This window comes from Leptodactylus fuscus, chromosome 2 (genome assembly GCF_031893055.1).
Source record: "Leptodactylus fuscus isolate aLepFus1 chromosome 2, aLepFus1.hap2, whole genome shotgun sequence".
Taxonomy (NCBI): Eukaryota; Metazoa; Chordata; class Amphibia; order Anura; family Leptodactylidae; genus Leptodactylus; species Leptodactylus fuscus.
In genome coordinates this window covers 99,563,168-99,580,045 of record NC_134266.1, presented here as the reverse complement: position 1 = coordinate 99,580,045, position 16,878 = coordinate 99,563,168, and the positions used below count along the sequence as shown (strand labels likewise).

Below are 16,878 nucleotides of genomic sequence, written 5' to 3'. Positions count from 1 at the left end.
GAGTTTGTATGTTTTATAATGTCTGAGATATAAAACTCTCCCCTGCCCTTATTTTCTCTACATGTTACTCAGCCCAATACTTCTGTATACCATATACAATAGCATTCAGTGAGAATCAGAAACTGCTCCAAAAACGAGGTAGTGAAAAAAATGCAGGATTTTACATAAAGAATCCAAAATCTGTTAATAAAGTATTTTACTAAATCTATTTATGACACACATACTGACAGAAAATTAAAAGTTGTCTGAAATTTTGTTACTCTTTAAAGAGGACCTTTCATGGGTTTGGGCACAGGCAGTTCTATATACTGCTGGAAAGCCGACAGCGCGCTGAATTGTGCCCCGGGTGAAGAGCCATCAGTACCAATATCGTAGCTCTTCATCGTCAGAAGGGTGTTCCGTGACAGTCTGTCAGGACCGTCCTTCTCCACAGCAGCTTCTATAGCGCAGTACAGTGTAAGCGGGGAGGAACTCCCCCTCCCTCTGCTCACAGTGCTCGTCCATAGACGAGTATTATGAGGAGGGGAGGGGGCGTTCCTCCCCAGTCTCACAGTACAGCGCTATAGATGCTGCTGTGGAGAAGGACGGTCCTGACAGACTGTCACGGAACACCCTTCTGACGATGAAGAGCTACGGTATCTGTACCGATTGCTCTTCACCCGGGGCACAGATCGTGAAAGCCGACTTCAGTGCACTGTCAGCTTTCCAGCAGCATATAAAACTGCCTGTGCCCAAACCCATGAAAGGTCCTCTTTAAGGAACTTTGTACATAATATTTTAACATACAAGTTCTTTTTTTTACACTTTAATAGATGCCGATTAACTGGCCACATTATATCAAATGCAGTGCCTCAGAAAAATGACTTTTGAGATGCATTTTTTAATGGATTCAGACCAAATATTGAACCAGCATGCCACAACATGACCAAATTGTGTCTGTTCAAAAATCTGTTGCAGACCAGTGATTCTCAACCTTTTCAATTGAAGTATTCCCTAGTAAGAAAACGTCCCAACCAAGTATTCCCAAAGTAGTGATCACTTATAAATGTTAAAGGGGCTTTATCAGCAAAACTATGCTGTATGAGCCCCACATATGCGTAAATAAAAAGGCTATTCAGGCACCGCTAATCTTATTTTAACCCCCCCCCCCCCATTTTAAAATAAGTATAATTTGCATATATGTTTTATTGTGCACGGTGGACGGTCATGCATGGTCCAACGTCATCTTCTGGCACGCCTTCCTCTTCTTTCGGCGATGCCCTCCGGTCCTGGCTCTTCCCTGGCTTCATCGTCCTCTTCTTCTGGCTGGATTGGTTCAATTCCAGCGCGTGCGCAGTAGCGCTCTCTCCAGAGCGCTACTGCGCACGCTCCGGCGCCATTTTTCTCAATGGCATTACACTCACGTCCTTGAGGCAAGCGATACTGCGCACATGCCGGATTTGAACCAATCTCACCAGAAGAGGATGATGAAGCCAGGGAACAGCCAGGACTGAAGGGCTCCGCCGAAAGAAGAAGAAAGAAGAGGAAGGCGTGCCAGAAGATGACGTTGGACCGTGCATAACCGTCCACAGTGCACGATAAGTATAATTTGCATATATGTTTTTATGGTTTTATAAGATTAGCGGTGCCTGAATAGTATAAATAAAACAGGTCACCTTTTTATTCTGCTGGTCAGTACGATTACGATGATACAAAGTTTATATAGGTATTTTATGTTGTAGTATAGTACAATAAAATAATTTATATGCCAAAATTAATTTGATTTAGTATCAACATATACTGTAAGCCATAATTTTATTTTTTAATCATCAGAGCTGTATGAGGGCTTGTTTTATTGCAGGATCAGATGTTGTTTCTTTTTGGCAGTGCAGTGAAAAAGCAGCAATTTTTATTTTATTTTTTACAGTGTTCACAATGTGGAATAAATAATTCCCTATTTATTTTTCATGACCACACCACAGAACGGTGACTCCCATGACCTAATAGGGACAGGAAACAAGTTAAATCACTTGGGGCATATGCGGTTTTATATACCACTAGAAAGCTGACAGTGCGCTGAATTCAGCGGACTGTCTGCTTTCTTGATCTGTGCCCCCGTAGCTCTTCACCATCTGAAGGGCGTGTCTGACAGTCAGCCAGGAACGCCCTTCCTCACAGCAGCGCCTATAGCGCTGTAGTGTGAGAGCGGTTGAGAATGCCTCCCCCAGTACTTGTCTACGGTTTCTGGAAATTCTCCTTGACAGCACCCTTATGTCCTGCCCTTTTTTGTACTCTAATGGCCATAGGTAATTTATAATCACTGGATATCATCCTCCTCTGGTGTTGTCATGAAGGATTTCTAGAAGTAGTTCTTAAAGACAATTTGGTTTCTATTTTTTATAGTATGTGTTTTAAAAGGAATTAATCATTTTAAATAGACATTTTTAACTAAAGATATCTTTGTATAGCCTTTAGAGTAAAAAGTGTCCCTGGAATTTGTATATCACTAAAACTGGGATAATTCAAAAACGCCAGCACCGATGATAGAGTAAAAAGTATCCCTGGACTGGCCTTTCTAAAGGCTTTCTAAAGATAAGTTTAGTTAAAAATGCCTATTGCAAATGATAGATCCCCTTTAACTGACACCTCAATGCCTAATATGGATATTTTTTATTTTCTTTAATGATTTTTCTGTTACAAAAAATACTTTAAAATTGCTATTTTCTGTTTGTTTTTGTTTTTTTATTTAATGCTTTTGAACATTTTAGTGTTCTAGTCCCATACTGGGACTTTAATACTAGGGGGTCACAGTTGCTAGTATAGTACATTGCAATACTTCTGTATTTCAACATATTCTATTTTACCAAAGGCAAACTGACTGTAAAGTTTATAGAACTCTGGCTATAACAGAGTCTTAAAGAGTAACTAAATGTTAAGAGAACTTTGGATTTTCCTGCATTATTTATGCCATTAATAAAGTTTGTAATATACTTTATTAACACATTTTGTCACCTGAAATCCTGTATTTCTTCATTCTTTCCCTTCTGTATAGAGATGTGTTTCTGCTTCTCACTGAGTAACTGTATATGGAATACCGTTTTGGAGTATAGGGCTATGAAAAATGTAGATACAACGACGATAGGTTCACTTCAAAAAGGCATATCTCCTGCATTATAAAATGTAGACATTTGTAGGAGATTCTCTTCTTTCATTTGACACTAAGGTTGCAGTGCTATTTATATTATTTCCAGAAATATCACTTGTTGAAAACTCAGTCGGGATTAGGATATTTATATGCTGCTGCATAATATATATGATTAGAAATATCCAAATCCTGATTGTGTTTTAGTGATACCTCTGCAAATAATATAGATAGCACAGCAGCCATAGTGTCATGCGAAAGAAGAGAATCTCTTTCATATGACACCAAAAACAAGTTTCTACTTTTTATGGTGCTTGAAGTGATCCTCCCCTACCCTCATTTTCTTTGTATTTTGCACTGCCCCATACTCCAAACCCATACTCCATTCACAGTTACTTAGTGAGAGGCAGGAACAGCTCTCAATACAGAAGCAAGGGAAAGAATAAAGAGATGCAGGATTTCACAGAAAGGAGACAAAATGTATTAATAGAGTAGAATACAAAATGTACTAATGGCACAAACACTGCCAGAAAATCTAAATAATGTTTTAAAGGTTTACTTGTGGTGAAATGGCCCCCACCATTTCACCACAAGTAAAGCTTTAAAGCATAATTTTGATTTTCTGGTAGTGTTTGTGCCATTAGTACATTTTGTATTCTACTCTATTAATAAATTTTCTATTAACACATCAGTAAGCCCCCATTACCAAGACATCATATTGACACATCACTATTGCATCATGGGGGTGGACAAACTTAAGAGACCCCTTAGATGTCATCAGTCTGGATTAAAGAGCCATGAATAGTGTTTTCCCACTTCCAGCCATTCGAGCAGAATGCCAGCTGTGTGGTACAGCTGACATCCTCTCCCAATAGCAGCAGTGTATCACCACCTGTTATGACCTATTACTACATATCGGTTGGAGGGAACAGGAAACCACCCCTGATGTAATAGTAGGCTTGGGGCAGGAATCGCCTAAATTATTAGTGTTTGCAAGTAAGAACCAGCCTGAAACTGATGTAAACATTGAAGAGTCTGCAGCACTTGACGAGTGCTACAGCCCCTTCAAACAGGTGAACAGCGGGAATGTAAAGTCAAACCACCACCAATCTGAGACTGATGAGGTATCCTGCGTATAGGCAATATTGTATGTTTATAGACAATATGCTTTAATACAGAAGTGAAGTATTGTAGTATATTGTATGAGTGAACAAACCCCTTGAATTAATAAAATTTTAAATATTCCCCTTTCCCCATTTTACAAATAAAATAAACATTGTGTATTGCCATGTCTAAATAAAAGTATTTTCCTGTATGTTTAAGACCATAATAGGAAAACAAAATAGAAAACACTAGGCAGGTGCAACAGCAGATACCCCAGCCAGCAGTATCTGTAGTTGGAGGCTGAGAGAATCTGCAGGCATTTAGATCTTTTAAGTCAGTTGCGACCAAGGGATCTAAAGAGGGCAGTGCCATACTGACTGGCATCTCTGCCCCTAAAAGTATGTGTCTATTGCACACTGCCAAAAATCGTTTTTGTTGTTTTGCCTCCCAAATCATTTTGGCAATCATTTTCCACAAAATGGTATAAATAAAAATAACTTGTACAACAAAAATGATCCTGGTTCTTTAGAAAATGCAAATTGAAAGAAACTTTGGAAAAAAAAACTTTACTCATTTGGTATGATTTGTGATAATACAACATATAAACTGTTAAATGGTTTCAAAAAAATAAGTCCTCATACAGCTCTGAAAAGGGAAAAGGTTTTTTTTTTTTTGTTTTTTTTTTTTTAAAGTTATGGCTTCTGGAACATGTGGAGCAAAACATGAACTTGCAGAAATGAAAAATGGCTACAGTGAGATTTTTTTTATTTAAAAAAAAAAAGTTACAAAAACGATATACACTCACCGGCCACTTTATTAGGTACACCTGTCCAACTGCTCGTTAACACTTAATTTCTAATCAGCCAATCACATGGCGGCAACTCAGTGCATTTAGGCATGTAGACATGGTCAAGACAATCTCCTGCAGTTCAAACCAAGCATCAGTATGGGGAAGAAAGGTGATGTGCCTTTGAACGTGGCATGGTTGTTGGTGCCAGAAGAGCTGGTCTGAGTATTTCAGAAACTGCTGATCTACTGGGATTTTCACGCACAACCATCTCTAGGGTTTACAGAGAATGGTCCGAAAAAGAAAAAACATCCAGTGAGTGGCAGTTCTGCGGGTGGAAATGCGTTGTTGATGCCAGAGGTCAGAGGAGAATGGCCAGACTGGTTCGAGCTGATAGAAAGGCAACAGTGACTCAAATAGCCACCCGTTACAACCAAGGTAGCCAGAAGAGCATCTCTGAACGCACAGTACGTCGAACTTTGAGGCAGATGGGCTACAGCAGCAGAAGACCATACTGGGTGCCACTCCTTTCAGCTAAGAACAGGAAACTGAGGCTACAATTTGCACAAGCTCATCGAAATTGGACAATTGAAGATTGGAAAAACGTTGCCTGGTCTGATGAGTCTCGATTTCTGCTGCGACATTCGGATGGTAGGGTCAGAATTTGGCGTCAACAACATGAAAGCATGGATCCATCCTGCCTTGTATCAACGGTTCAGGCTGGTGGTGGTGGTGTCATGGTGTGGGGAATATTTTCTTGGCACTCTTTGGGCCCCTTGGTACCAATTGAGCATCGTTGCAACGCCAAAGCCTACCTGAGTATTGTTGCTGACCATGTCCATCCCTTTATGACCACAATGTACCCAACATCTGATGGCTACTTTCAGCAGGATAATGAGCCATGTCATAAAGCTGGAATCATCTCAGACTGGTTTCTTGAACATGACAATGAGTTCACTGTACTCCAATGGCCTCCACAGTCACCAGATCTCAATCCAATAGAGCATCTTTGGGATGTGGTGGAACGGGAGATTCGCATCATGGATGTGCAGCCGACAAATCTGCGGCAACTGTGTGATGCCATCATGTCAATATGGACCAAAATCTCTGAGGAATGCTTCCAGCACCTTGTTGAATCTATGCCACGAAGAATTGAGGCAGTTCTGAAGGCAAAAGGGGGTCCAACCCGTTACTAGCATGGTGTACCTAATAAAGTGGCCGGTGAGTGTAGATTTAGTATTACTGATCCAATGAATACAGGTAATCTGTGAATTTTATTGCACAGTAAAAACAAAACCTGTAAGAAAATGATGCAGCTGAGGATATTTTTCCTCCAATGTCATCCCCTTCGGAATTTTTTTTGGGTTTCCCAGTGTATCCTATAGAATAGTGAGTTATGTTGCACACAGAAAAATTGTTCTGAATTTGTTTTCTATATATAGTACAGGGCCTCAGGGGACAGGAACTCCTAGCATCATAAACCTCTATGTTTGGAATCCATTTTTTCTGACTGGGCACAGACTGGAAACCATCTGATATTAAGACCAGATTTTCACGCCCAGATTTTCTGTACAGGAAGCCTAAATGATGCCAATTGGAAGGGCCATTTGTCCCATAGAAAACAAGTCCTTATATATGTGAATGGAAAAATATTAATGTGTTAGAAGAAAAAGAAAATTTGCACATTGGGAAGGGGTTAAAGTTGAATTTTCTGTTTTGTTTGCAGACCTATTTCACATTTTCTCAGAATCTAAATTGTACTAGTACTATGTAAATATTATTAGGTATTTAGACAAATAAGTTGTCCTCATTGTGTTACAGGGCAGCTGGGGAGATATGCCATTAGAGTCCGTAGTGTCGGCTAGCACCAGTGAAACCGAAAACACAGGATCTATTGTAAATTGTAAACTACCTGAAACTGCACAAAAACTGCGCACAGCTTTTATCTTGGAAAGGAAAGAACAGATTGAAATGGTGAGTTTCTATTCAGCAAAGTTCTGATTAAAATTTTCATGTCAATCCACATGGCTAACCAAAACTCAGTGCTGTTGATGCCTAAAAGATTAAAACCTCTATCTTGATTATTGAAATCTCTTGTAATTCATTTGGAAATAGAGTAATGATTGCCGTATAATTTAAAGGGATTATCCACTTTCTAATATTGCTGACTATCCTTAGGATAAGCTATCATTATTAAATATTCAGGGTCTGTCTGCTGGGTTCCCCACAGGTTTGCTGTTCTAGGACCGCATAGCTCCTAATAATGTTTACATGCTACAGTGCTCACTCACTGCACAGTGTTCTGCTGTCCCAAAGACTTCAATGAGATACTGCTGTAATACCTAAAGCTGCCACCATGGTGCGTGAGCAAAGTGTAACAGTAGCTTTATGTACTGCAGCAAGGATATCCTTAAAGGGGCTCTATCAGCAAAATTATGCTGTTAGAGCCCCACATATGCGTGAATAGCCTTTAAAAAGGCTATTCAGGCACCGTAAAAGTTATATTAAACCACCTCCCCACCCCACCCCCGTTTTAAAATAATACCCTAAAACAGAATGTGATAAACTTACCGAACGTGCACGATGGGCGGGCATTCAGGGTGCGCCGTCTTCTTCATGCACGCCTCCTCTTCCTTCAATGTCCTCGGGTCCCGTCCTCCTCCAGCGCTCGCGAACTGACATTGCTTTAAAAAAAAGTCCTGGGCGCATGCGCAGTAGCATGCTGCTTCTACTATGGCTACCGCACATGCGCCCAGGCCATTTTTTTAAAAGCAATGTCAGTTCGCGAGCGCCGGAGGAGGATGGGACCCGAGGACATTGGAGGAAGAGGAGGTGTGGATGAAGAAGACGGCGCACCCTGAATGCCCGCCCATCGTGCACGTTCGGTAAGTTTATCACATTTTGTTTTAGGGTATTATTTTAAAATGGGGGGGGGGGGGTAGTTTAATATAACATTTACGGTGCCTGAATAGCCTTTTTAAAGGCTATTCACGCATATGTGGGGGCTCTATCAGCATGATTTTGCTGATAGAGCCCCTTTAACCCCTTAGCGACCCTTGACGTAACTGTACGTCATGGGTCGCATGGGGATGTATGGAGCGAGCTCACACGCTGAGCTCGCTCCATACACGGCAGATGCCGGCTGTATCATACAGCCAGGACCTGCCAATAACAGCAGCGGTCGGTGCCCGAGCCGATCGCTGCTGTTAACACTTTACACACTGCGGTCAAACGTGACCGCAGTGTGTAAACGGCGGCATGGGCGCCGCCATGTTTCGCCGATCGCCGCCCTCCTGAACGTCACATGAGGGCGGTGATCGGTTGCTATGACAGCCGGAAGCCTATTGAAGGCTTCCAGGCTTGTCTCTGCACGAGATCTATTAGACGATGCCAGAGGCATCGTCTAATAGAAGTGCTGGGATTCTGCTATTCACTGCAGTACTGTAGTATTGCAGTGAATAGTATGAGCGATCAGACTCCCTAGGTTTCAAGGTACCTAAGGGGTCTGATCATAAATGTAACAGAAGAAAAAAAAAAAGTTTTTAAAAGTATTAAAAAAATAAAAAAAATATAAAAGTTCAAATCACCCCCCTTTCCCTAGATTAGCTATAAAAGTAATTAAAGAACATTAAACATAAACATATTAGGTATCCCTGCGCTCCAAAATGCCCGAACTATTAGAATATTAAAACATTTATCCCGTACTGCGAACGGCGTAGCGGCAAAAAAAATAAAAACCGCCAAAAAGCGTTTTTTTTCAACACTTTGCCTCCTATAAAAAATTGAATAAAAAGTGATCAAACCATCAGATCTTTCCCCAAATGGTATCAATAGAAACGTCATCTTGTCCCGCATAAAAAGACACCACAACCAGCTCCATACATGGAAATATGAAAAAGTTACAGGTGTTAGAACATGATGACACAAAAATTTTTTTCTATTTTGCAAAGTTTATCATTTTTTTAAAAGTATCAAAACATTTCAAATACTATATAAATTTGGTATCACCGCGTTCGTACTGACACGTAGAACACAGGTAACATGTCATTTGTACCAAACAGTGAACGCTGTAAAAATTAAACCCATAAGAAAATGGCGCAAATGCATTTTTTCTCCAATTGCACCTCATTCTGAATTTTTTTCCAGCTTCACAGTACATTGCACAGCATATTGAATGATGCCATTACAAAGTACAATTTGTCCCGCAAACAATAAGCCATCATGTGACTCTGTGAACTGAAAAATGAAAAAGTTATGGCTCTTGAAATGTGAGGAGGGAAAAACGAAAATGCGAAACCAAAAAATGGCCGGGTCCTTAAGGGGTTAAAGTCTTTGGTAAAGCACTGCAGTACTTAAAGCCACTGCTACTCTTCCTATGCAAAGGCTGACGGCTGTTATACACTTCTAGCACTTCTGTATATAGTATTTGTATTGTACTTGTATTTAGTTAGCCCGCACAGTGAACGTCGTTAAAAAAAAAAAAAAAAAATCTGTCAGCGGTAATTAATTTTTTCCATCTTTCCTTACAAAAAAATAAGGAATAAATTAATTGTCAAAAAGTCATATTCATCCCAAAATTGTACCGGTATAAAACCCCTTCAACTAGGTCTGACAATTGAATAATAGAAATGTTTTTAAAATGAATTTTTAGTCTGTAAAATTAGTAACACAAAAAAAAGTAGTGTTATTTATGTTGTATGGCGAGGAGTAAAAAAATTACAATGCTAACGCCTTCTAGACCACTCATAGTCTATTTATGTCCGGGCGGTCCCTCTCATATTCTGCAAGGACATACCAGTACCGTCCCTGCCATCCCTGATTGCTGTGTATACGCAACTATGGGTGCTGCCTTGATGCGGCTCCCCTCTGACCCCGGCGGTCACGTGATCCGCAAGGATCAGAGTCTATTAGAGCCTATGGGTCCAACCACAGTTACAGGGGAAATCGGCCTCCCTCCAAAAAAAAAAAAAAAAAATTATCATATGTCCCCAAAGGTCTATGATGACCTTATGGGGACACAGTATATATAAAAAATAAATAAAAATGCCCGCTGCGTACACCATAAAAAATTCAAATTACTGTAACAGAGAAAAAACTGTTTTAAAAAGTTTTTTAGTAGCACTTTGTGGTATAAAAAAAATAAAATTAAGAAAAAAAATGAAAAGGTAAAAACAGAAGTTTTCCCTCCTCTTTTGTTTACATTTTCCCAGATATGATAAAAAAAATTAAAACACATGCAATAATAAAAACATAAAAATAAAGCCCTATGTGTCACTGAAAAAAAAAGACACAGAAATTAGTTGAATAACGCAAATGATAAAATTTATATCCCTCAACACTGCACATACAAAAACCCTGAAAATGTGTCTGGTCCTGGATCAAAATTTAGAGCACTACAGAAGTGGTTAAAAAGCAATGCCAGATTTGATATATTTTTTTCAATTCACCCCCTTCCTACCCCCCCCCCCAAAAAAAAAAAAAAAAAAAAGTTAATAATATTGTCAAGTTACAGACACCCCAAAATAGTGAAATTGGAAAATGGATGTCAGCCTCCGAGCAGAAAGTCCTCGTATGGCTACATCACCAGAGTAATAAAAAAATTATAGCTTGCACAATACAACAAGAAAAAAAAAAAAGAACAAATCAAAAATCAACAAATCTTTAGGAAAAAAACTGGCTGCGGCAGGAATTAAATGTAAAAGTTATGAGAGTGTATATACCCCAATGTAGATATTATGAGGGAAAAGACATCAAGAAAGTACCCCATCAATCATAAGAGCTAATGTGAAAATTGTCAGGAATTTGGTGTACCCTGTGTACTCTGCCCAGCTTACATATTTGCTTTTCATCATCTGCTGTGTATCTGGGATACTAATTCTCACTACACCTCTTCATAAGTTCTTTGAGAGGTGCAGTTTTCAAAATAGAGTTACTCCTTAGAGGATTCCACTTCACTGGCATCTCAGGGACTCTGCACACATGACATTGCATTATAATATAACAAAAAAAAAAAAAACGGAAAAATTGCTGCATAAAAATTGTATAATTTATTAACACATAATAAAATGTAAAATATGTAAACCTAAATTAATGAGACCACGAAAAATAACAATCGGACCCCTCCTCAGAAAAAGCACAGGTAATGAGTATAAGTAAGCAAGTAGCAACTACACATAACCATATATTTCAATACATCATACAAAATGCACATATACAAATGGGGCAAGTGTTAATAGCAACTTACATATAAACAAAGTAATGGTGGCAAATACGGATAGGGGAAAGGAACAGCCGCACCCCAACGTATGTTTCACCCACAGCTTTGTCAAGAGGGTGACTGCTGAGGCCAATCCGCAGCCTTAGCAGGCCTCAGGAAGAGACCCGTGATGTCACAGGTAGTTGACATCACATATTCTTTGCTGAGGCTACTGATTGGCCTCAGCGGTCATGTGTGGCTGGGACTAAGCAGGGGGACTGGAACGCGTAGGAAGGCACTGGAAGCGCCGTTGAAAGGTTAGTATTTTTTTTTTTTCTTCGCTATTTAAAACTTAAAAGGGTTGTCCATTTTTGCCTATATAACCCATTTACCTTTTACGTGATGCAGACATTTTCATTTTTGTGTTGTCATTTTTTTTTTTTTACTCCCTGCATTCCAAAAGCCATACGTTTCTAATTTTTCCGTTTACATATTCATAGGAGGGCTTGTTTTTTGAGTGACAAGTTGTTCTTGAAAATAGTACCATTTATTAGTCTGTACAGTGTACTAGGCAGCCAGAAAATGATTCAGAATGAGATGGAATTGAGAAAGAAATGCAACACAGCTTTTTTTTTTTTTTTTTTTTTTTTTTTTACGGGTTTTGTTTTTACAGCTTCCATACGGTAAAAAAGCTATATTAGCTTTATTCTCCAGGTTGGTGCGATAACCATGATACTAAAGGGATTCTATCATTAGAATCCCGTTTTAAGCTAAACCCACGTCGGAATAGCCTTAAGAAAGACTATTCTTCCCCTACCTTTAGATGTCTTTCCGCGACGCCACTCCTTAGATACCCCGGTTTTCGTTCACATGCTAATTAGTTTTCTTGCAGCACAGAAGATACTCCCTAAAAAACTATCCACTGCTGCCTTCCTCTTGTTCGTCTTTTCTTCCTTGTCCCGTCACATCTCCTTAAAAAGCGCCGCCTGCACATGTCCATTGCCATTTTCCTGTGGCTGAACAGGAAATAAGAGGAAGAGGTGTACACAAGAAGAAGGAGGCGCTTGATAGTTTTCTCACAGCGTAGTGGATGCCCCCAGTGCTGTTTGAGCCCCTATTGCTGCGAGAAAACTAATTAACATATGGATGAAAATTTGGATACTTAAGGAACAGCAGCAGAGAGAAGACATCTAAAGGTAGGGGAAGAATTAGCATTTCTTAAGGCTATTCCGAAAAGGGTTTAGCTTAAAACAGGATTCTAATGATAGAATCCCTTTAAATTTTACATAGTGTGTTTTGTTTGTTTTGTTTTTAAATAACTTACAACTATTGTAAATTTTTAAAGAAAAAAAAAAATCTTTGAATCACCATATGCTGACACCTCCCACTTCTCTTTCTACTCTGGTTACAGCCTGTTTGTGCTGTCCTCTGAAGGGAGTAGTACATACCGTTGTAGGAAATCTTCAGTTTCTTGGCAATTTCTCGCATGGAATAGCCTTCATTTCTAAGAACAAGAATAGACTGTCGAGTTTCACATGAAAGTTCTCTCTTTCTGGCCATTTTGAGAGTTTAATGGAACCAACAAATGTAATGCTCCAGATTCTCAACTAGCTCAAAGGAAGGTCAGTTTTATAGCTTCTCTAACCAGCAAAACTGTTTCAGATGTGCTAATATACTTGCACAAGGATTTTCAAGGGTTTTCTAAACATCCATTAGCCTTCTTACACAGTTAGCAAACACAATGTGCCATTAGAACACTGGAGTGATGGTTGCTGGAAATGGGCCTCTATACACCTATGTAGATATTGCATTAAAAACCAGATCTTTGTAGCTAGAATAGTAATTTACCACATTAACAATGTATAGAGTGTATTTCTGATTCATTTCATGTTATCTTCATTGAAAAAAAGCTGTGCTTTTCTTTCAAAAATAAGAACATTTCTAAGTGACCCTAAACTTTTGAACATTAATGTATAAATGCAAAAAATGAAGAACAGAACAAGTAGGTCCCCTAAATATTAGAAATGGAGAGATGGTTAACGGGGAACAAGAAAAAGCAGAGCTACTAAATGGGTTCTTTAGCTCTGGGTATATAGAGAAACTGGGAGTAGTTGATGTGGGTGTCAACCATGCTAGAAATACATCAACCAATATACTAACTGATAAACTAGATTAACTGGATAAGCACAGAAATGTTCCAAGCCAAGATAAACAAAATAAATTTAAACAAGGATCTGGGTGTCCGGTACATTGCCAAGGGACTGGAGCAAACCTAATGTGGCGCCTATTTTGAAAAAGGGCTTCCCCAAGAAATTACAGACCAGTGAGCTTAAAATCCATTGTGGGGAAACTGAGGGGCATTTAAGTGACCATATACAGTAACTACATAATGTTATAAGTGACAGACAACATGGGTTTACTAAAGACATAAATTGTCAGGCTAATGGACTTTTATTGGGTAAAATCAGGTTCATTGGTTTGTAAAATACAGTTTGTAACCGGATTGATAGGATTGGATCCAGAGAGTTGGGGTCAATGATTGCAGATTAGACTGGTCTTCTGTTATAAGTGATGTACCTCAGGGTTCAGTGCTGGGTCTGCTGTTATTTACCTTATTTATTAATGCAATAAATGTCAATTAATGCAGCAATGTCACATTAATAGCGTTGTCTCATTTTTGCAGGTGGAGTTCCACACTCCGTTAGGTAGGCTAGGGTGCTGTCAGAAGGTCTTCTCACGACTGTATCAATAAAAAGATAATACCAGGCACTCATTTAGCAAAGTGACAAATTATTATTTATTATTCTTTAGACCAGTAGTTTCTGTGTGAAGACAGTGTAAGGAATTTATACACTATCAAATCTCAAGAATTATTGATCTATATGAATATACGTCTTGGTAGATGTTTCAGTAGTTCTAACCACCTTAAAAAATAGAGAAACACAACAAAGCTACTTATATGAACCTTCCTTGTCCCGGCAATGAGATAGTGGTGAATCCACCCTATGGTGTATGCAGACCCCACAGGTATTGTGTTGCAATGTAGAAGCATTTGAGTACATGCTACCGCTGGGGTAAATCTGTTCCATGTAAAATCTCTTCAAAAGACAAGGGGACATTCCATTGGAGAGTGAGAAAAAAAATGTTTAATCTCAAGAGCTGACAAGGCTTCTTCACTGTAAGGACTGTGAATCTCTGGAACCCCAGGAACTAGTTACAGCTGAAAACAACTTCAAAAGAGGATTAGATGCCTTTAGAGCAAAATAGCATTGATGGTTATGGAAATGTATAGAATTTCATGCCTGTTCCCATACCCTGGTTGAACCTGTTAGACAACTGTCCATTAAAATATACAAAAATATTTATAACAATGGCAAAAAAGAAGAAAATAGGAAGGGTACTCACCCACTCAGAGGCTCATCTTCATAAAAGAATTTCCTTTATTAGGGTATCTTTAAAATCAATTCTTATAGGGAGGGAAGTACAGCATCAATGGCAAGAAAGGCAACAGCCGTTTCGCGCTACTACATGCGCTTTTTCAAGCCTCAGAATGCATTGGGAAATAATACTGTGTGGAGGCCACTTTAGGACATTATAGTGTGTGTAACTGAGGCGTTTTACTGTATGGGGGCCTGGAAAGGGTATGCTATGCTGTAGGGGAGCCTCCAAGTCAAAAGTTTGCTATGAGGCCCAGTCTTTTCTAATTGCTCCCATGTATCACATGATGATTATAATACAGTCCTATGAAAAAGTTTGGGCACCCCTATTAATCTTAATCATTTTTAGTTCTAAATATTTTGGTGTTTGCAGCAGCCATTTCAGTTTGATATATCTAATAACTGATGGACACAGTAATATTTCAGGATTGAAATGAGGTTTATTGTACTAACAGAAAATGTGCAATATGCATTAAACCAAAATTTGACCGGTGCAAAAGTATGGGCACCTCAACAGAAAAGTGACATTAATATTTAGTAGATCCTCCTTTTGCAAAGATAACAGCCTCTAGTCGCTTCCTGTAGCTTTTAATCAGATCCTGGATAAAGGTATTTTGGACAAACAATTCAAGTTCAGTTAAGTTAGATGGTCGCCGAGCATGGACAGCCCGCTTCAAATCATCTCACAGATGTCCAATGATATTCAGGTCTGGGGACTGGGATGGCCATTCCAGAACATTGTAATTGTTCCTCTGCATGAATGCCTGAGTTGATTTGGAGCGGTGTTTTGGATCATTGTCTTGCTGAAATATCCATCCCCGGCGTAACTTCAACTTCGTCACTGATTCTTGAACATTATTCTCAAGAATCTACTGATACTGAGTGGAATCCATGCGACCCTCAACTTTAACAAGATTCCCGGTGCCGGCATTGGCCACACAGCCCCAAAGCATGATGGAACCTCCACCAAATTTTACAGTGGGTAGCAAGTGTTTTTCTTGGAATGCTGTTTCTTTTTGGACGCCATGCATAACGCCTTTTTTTATAACCAAACAACTCAATCTTTGTTTCCAAAATGAAGTTGGCTTCTCCAAATGTGATTTTGCATACCTCAGGCAACTCTATTTGTGGCGTACGTGCAGAAACGGCTTCTTTCTCATCACTCTCCCATACAGCTTCTCCTTGTGCAAAGTGCGCTGTATTGCTGACTGATGCACAGTGACACCATCTGCAGCAAGATGATGCTGCAGCTCTTTGGAGGTGGTCTGTGGATTGTCCTTGACTGTTCTCACCATTCTTCTTCTCTGCCTTTCTGATATTTTTCTTGGCCTGCCACTTCTGGGCTTAACAAGAACTGTCCCTGTGGTCTTCCATTTCCTTACTATGTTCCTCACAGTGGAAACTGACAGGTTAAATCTCTGAGACAACGTTTTGTATCCTTCCCCTGAACAACTATGTTGAACAATCTTTGTTTTCAGATCATTTGAGAGCAGGCTGTCCATGTTCGGCGACCATCAAACTTAACTGAACTTGAATTGTTTTGCAGAAAGAAATGGTCCAAAATACCTTCATCCAGGATCCAGGAACTGATTAAAAGCTACAGGAAGCAACTAGAGGCTGTTATCTTTGCAAAAGGAGGATGTACTAAATATTAATGTCACTTTTCTGTTGAGGTGCCCATATTTTTGCACCGGTCAAATTTTGGTTTAATGCATATTGCACATTTTCTGTTAGTGCAATAAACCTCATTTCAATCCTGAAATATTACTGTGTCCATCAGTTATTAGATATATCAAACTGAAATGGCTGTTGCAAACACCAAAATATTTAGAACTAAAAATGATTAAGATTAATAGGGGTGCCCAAACTTTTTCATAGGACTGTATATGTTAGTGATTTAATATCTTAAAGCTAAAGATTTTAAAGGGGTTTTGCCATATCCCTCTCTCACCAGTTTGCCTGCTTTCTCTTCTTCTCACCTCCTGTATTCTTCCACAAGCTGGTGAGTTGGCTTTGACTATTAGGGTATGTTCACATGGAGTTTTTTGCAGGCGGAGTTTAAAGCAAAATCTGCCTCAAAATCCACCTGCCAAAATGTCTCCCATTAATTTCAATGGGAGTGATTTTTTTTTTTTTTTTAACGAACAGGAAAAGAAGAGGCATGCCCTGTCTTCTTGTGAATTCCTCGGCTCGAGACACCCTCCTGCTTAGGCCCATTCATTCAGGCCTAATC

At 39.3% G+C, this 16,878-nt stretch overlaps 1 protein-coding gene across 4 annotated transcripts in view; it reads left to right on the top strand.

Annotated features, from left to right (window-relative positions):
• LOC142194893 (uncharacterized) overlaps positions 1 to 16,878 on the top strand; it is a 61,456-nt gene that overhangs the window by 38,059 nt on the left and 6,519 nt on the right. For all 4 annotated transcript variants that reach the window (XM_075264325.1, XM_075264323.1, XM_075264326.1 and 1 more), the window contains one exon: positions 6,834 to 6,986. In XM_075264325.1, the coding sequence (XP_075120426.1) occupies positions 6,834 to 6,986 (153 nt within the window). The remainder of the gene's footprint in view (positions 1 to 6,833; positions 6,987 to 16,878) is intronic.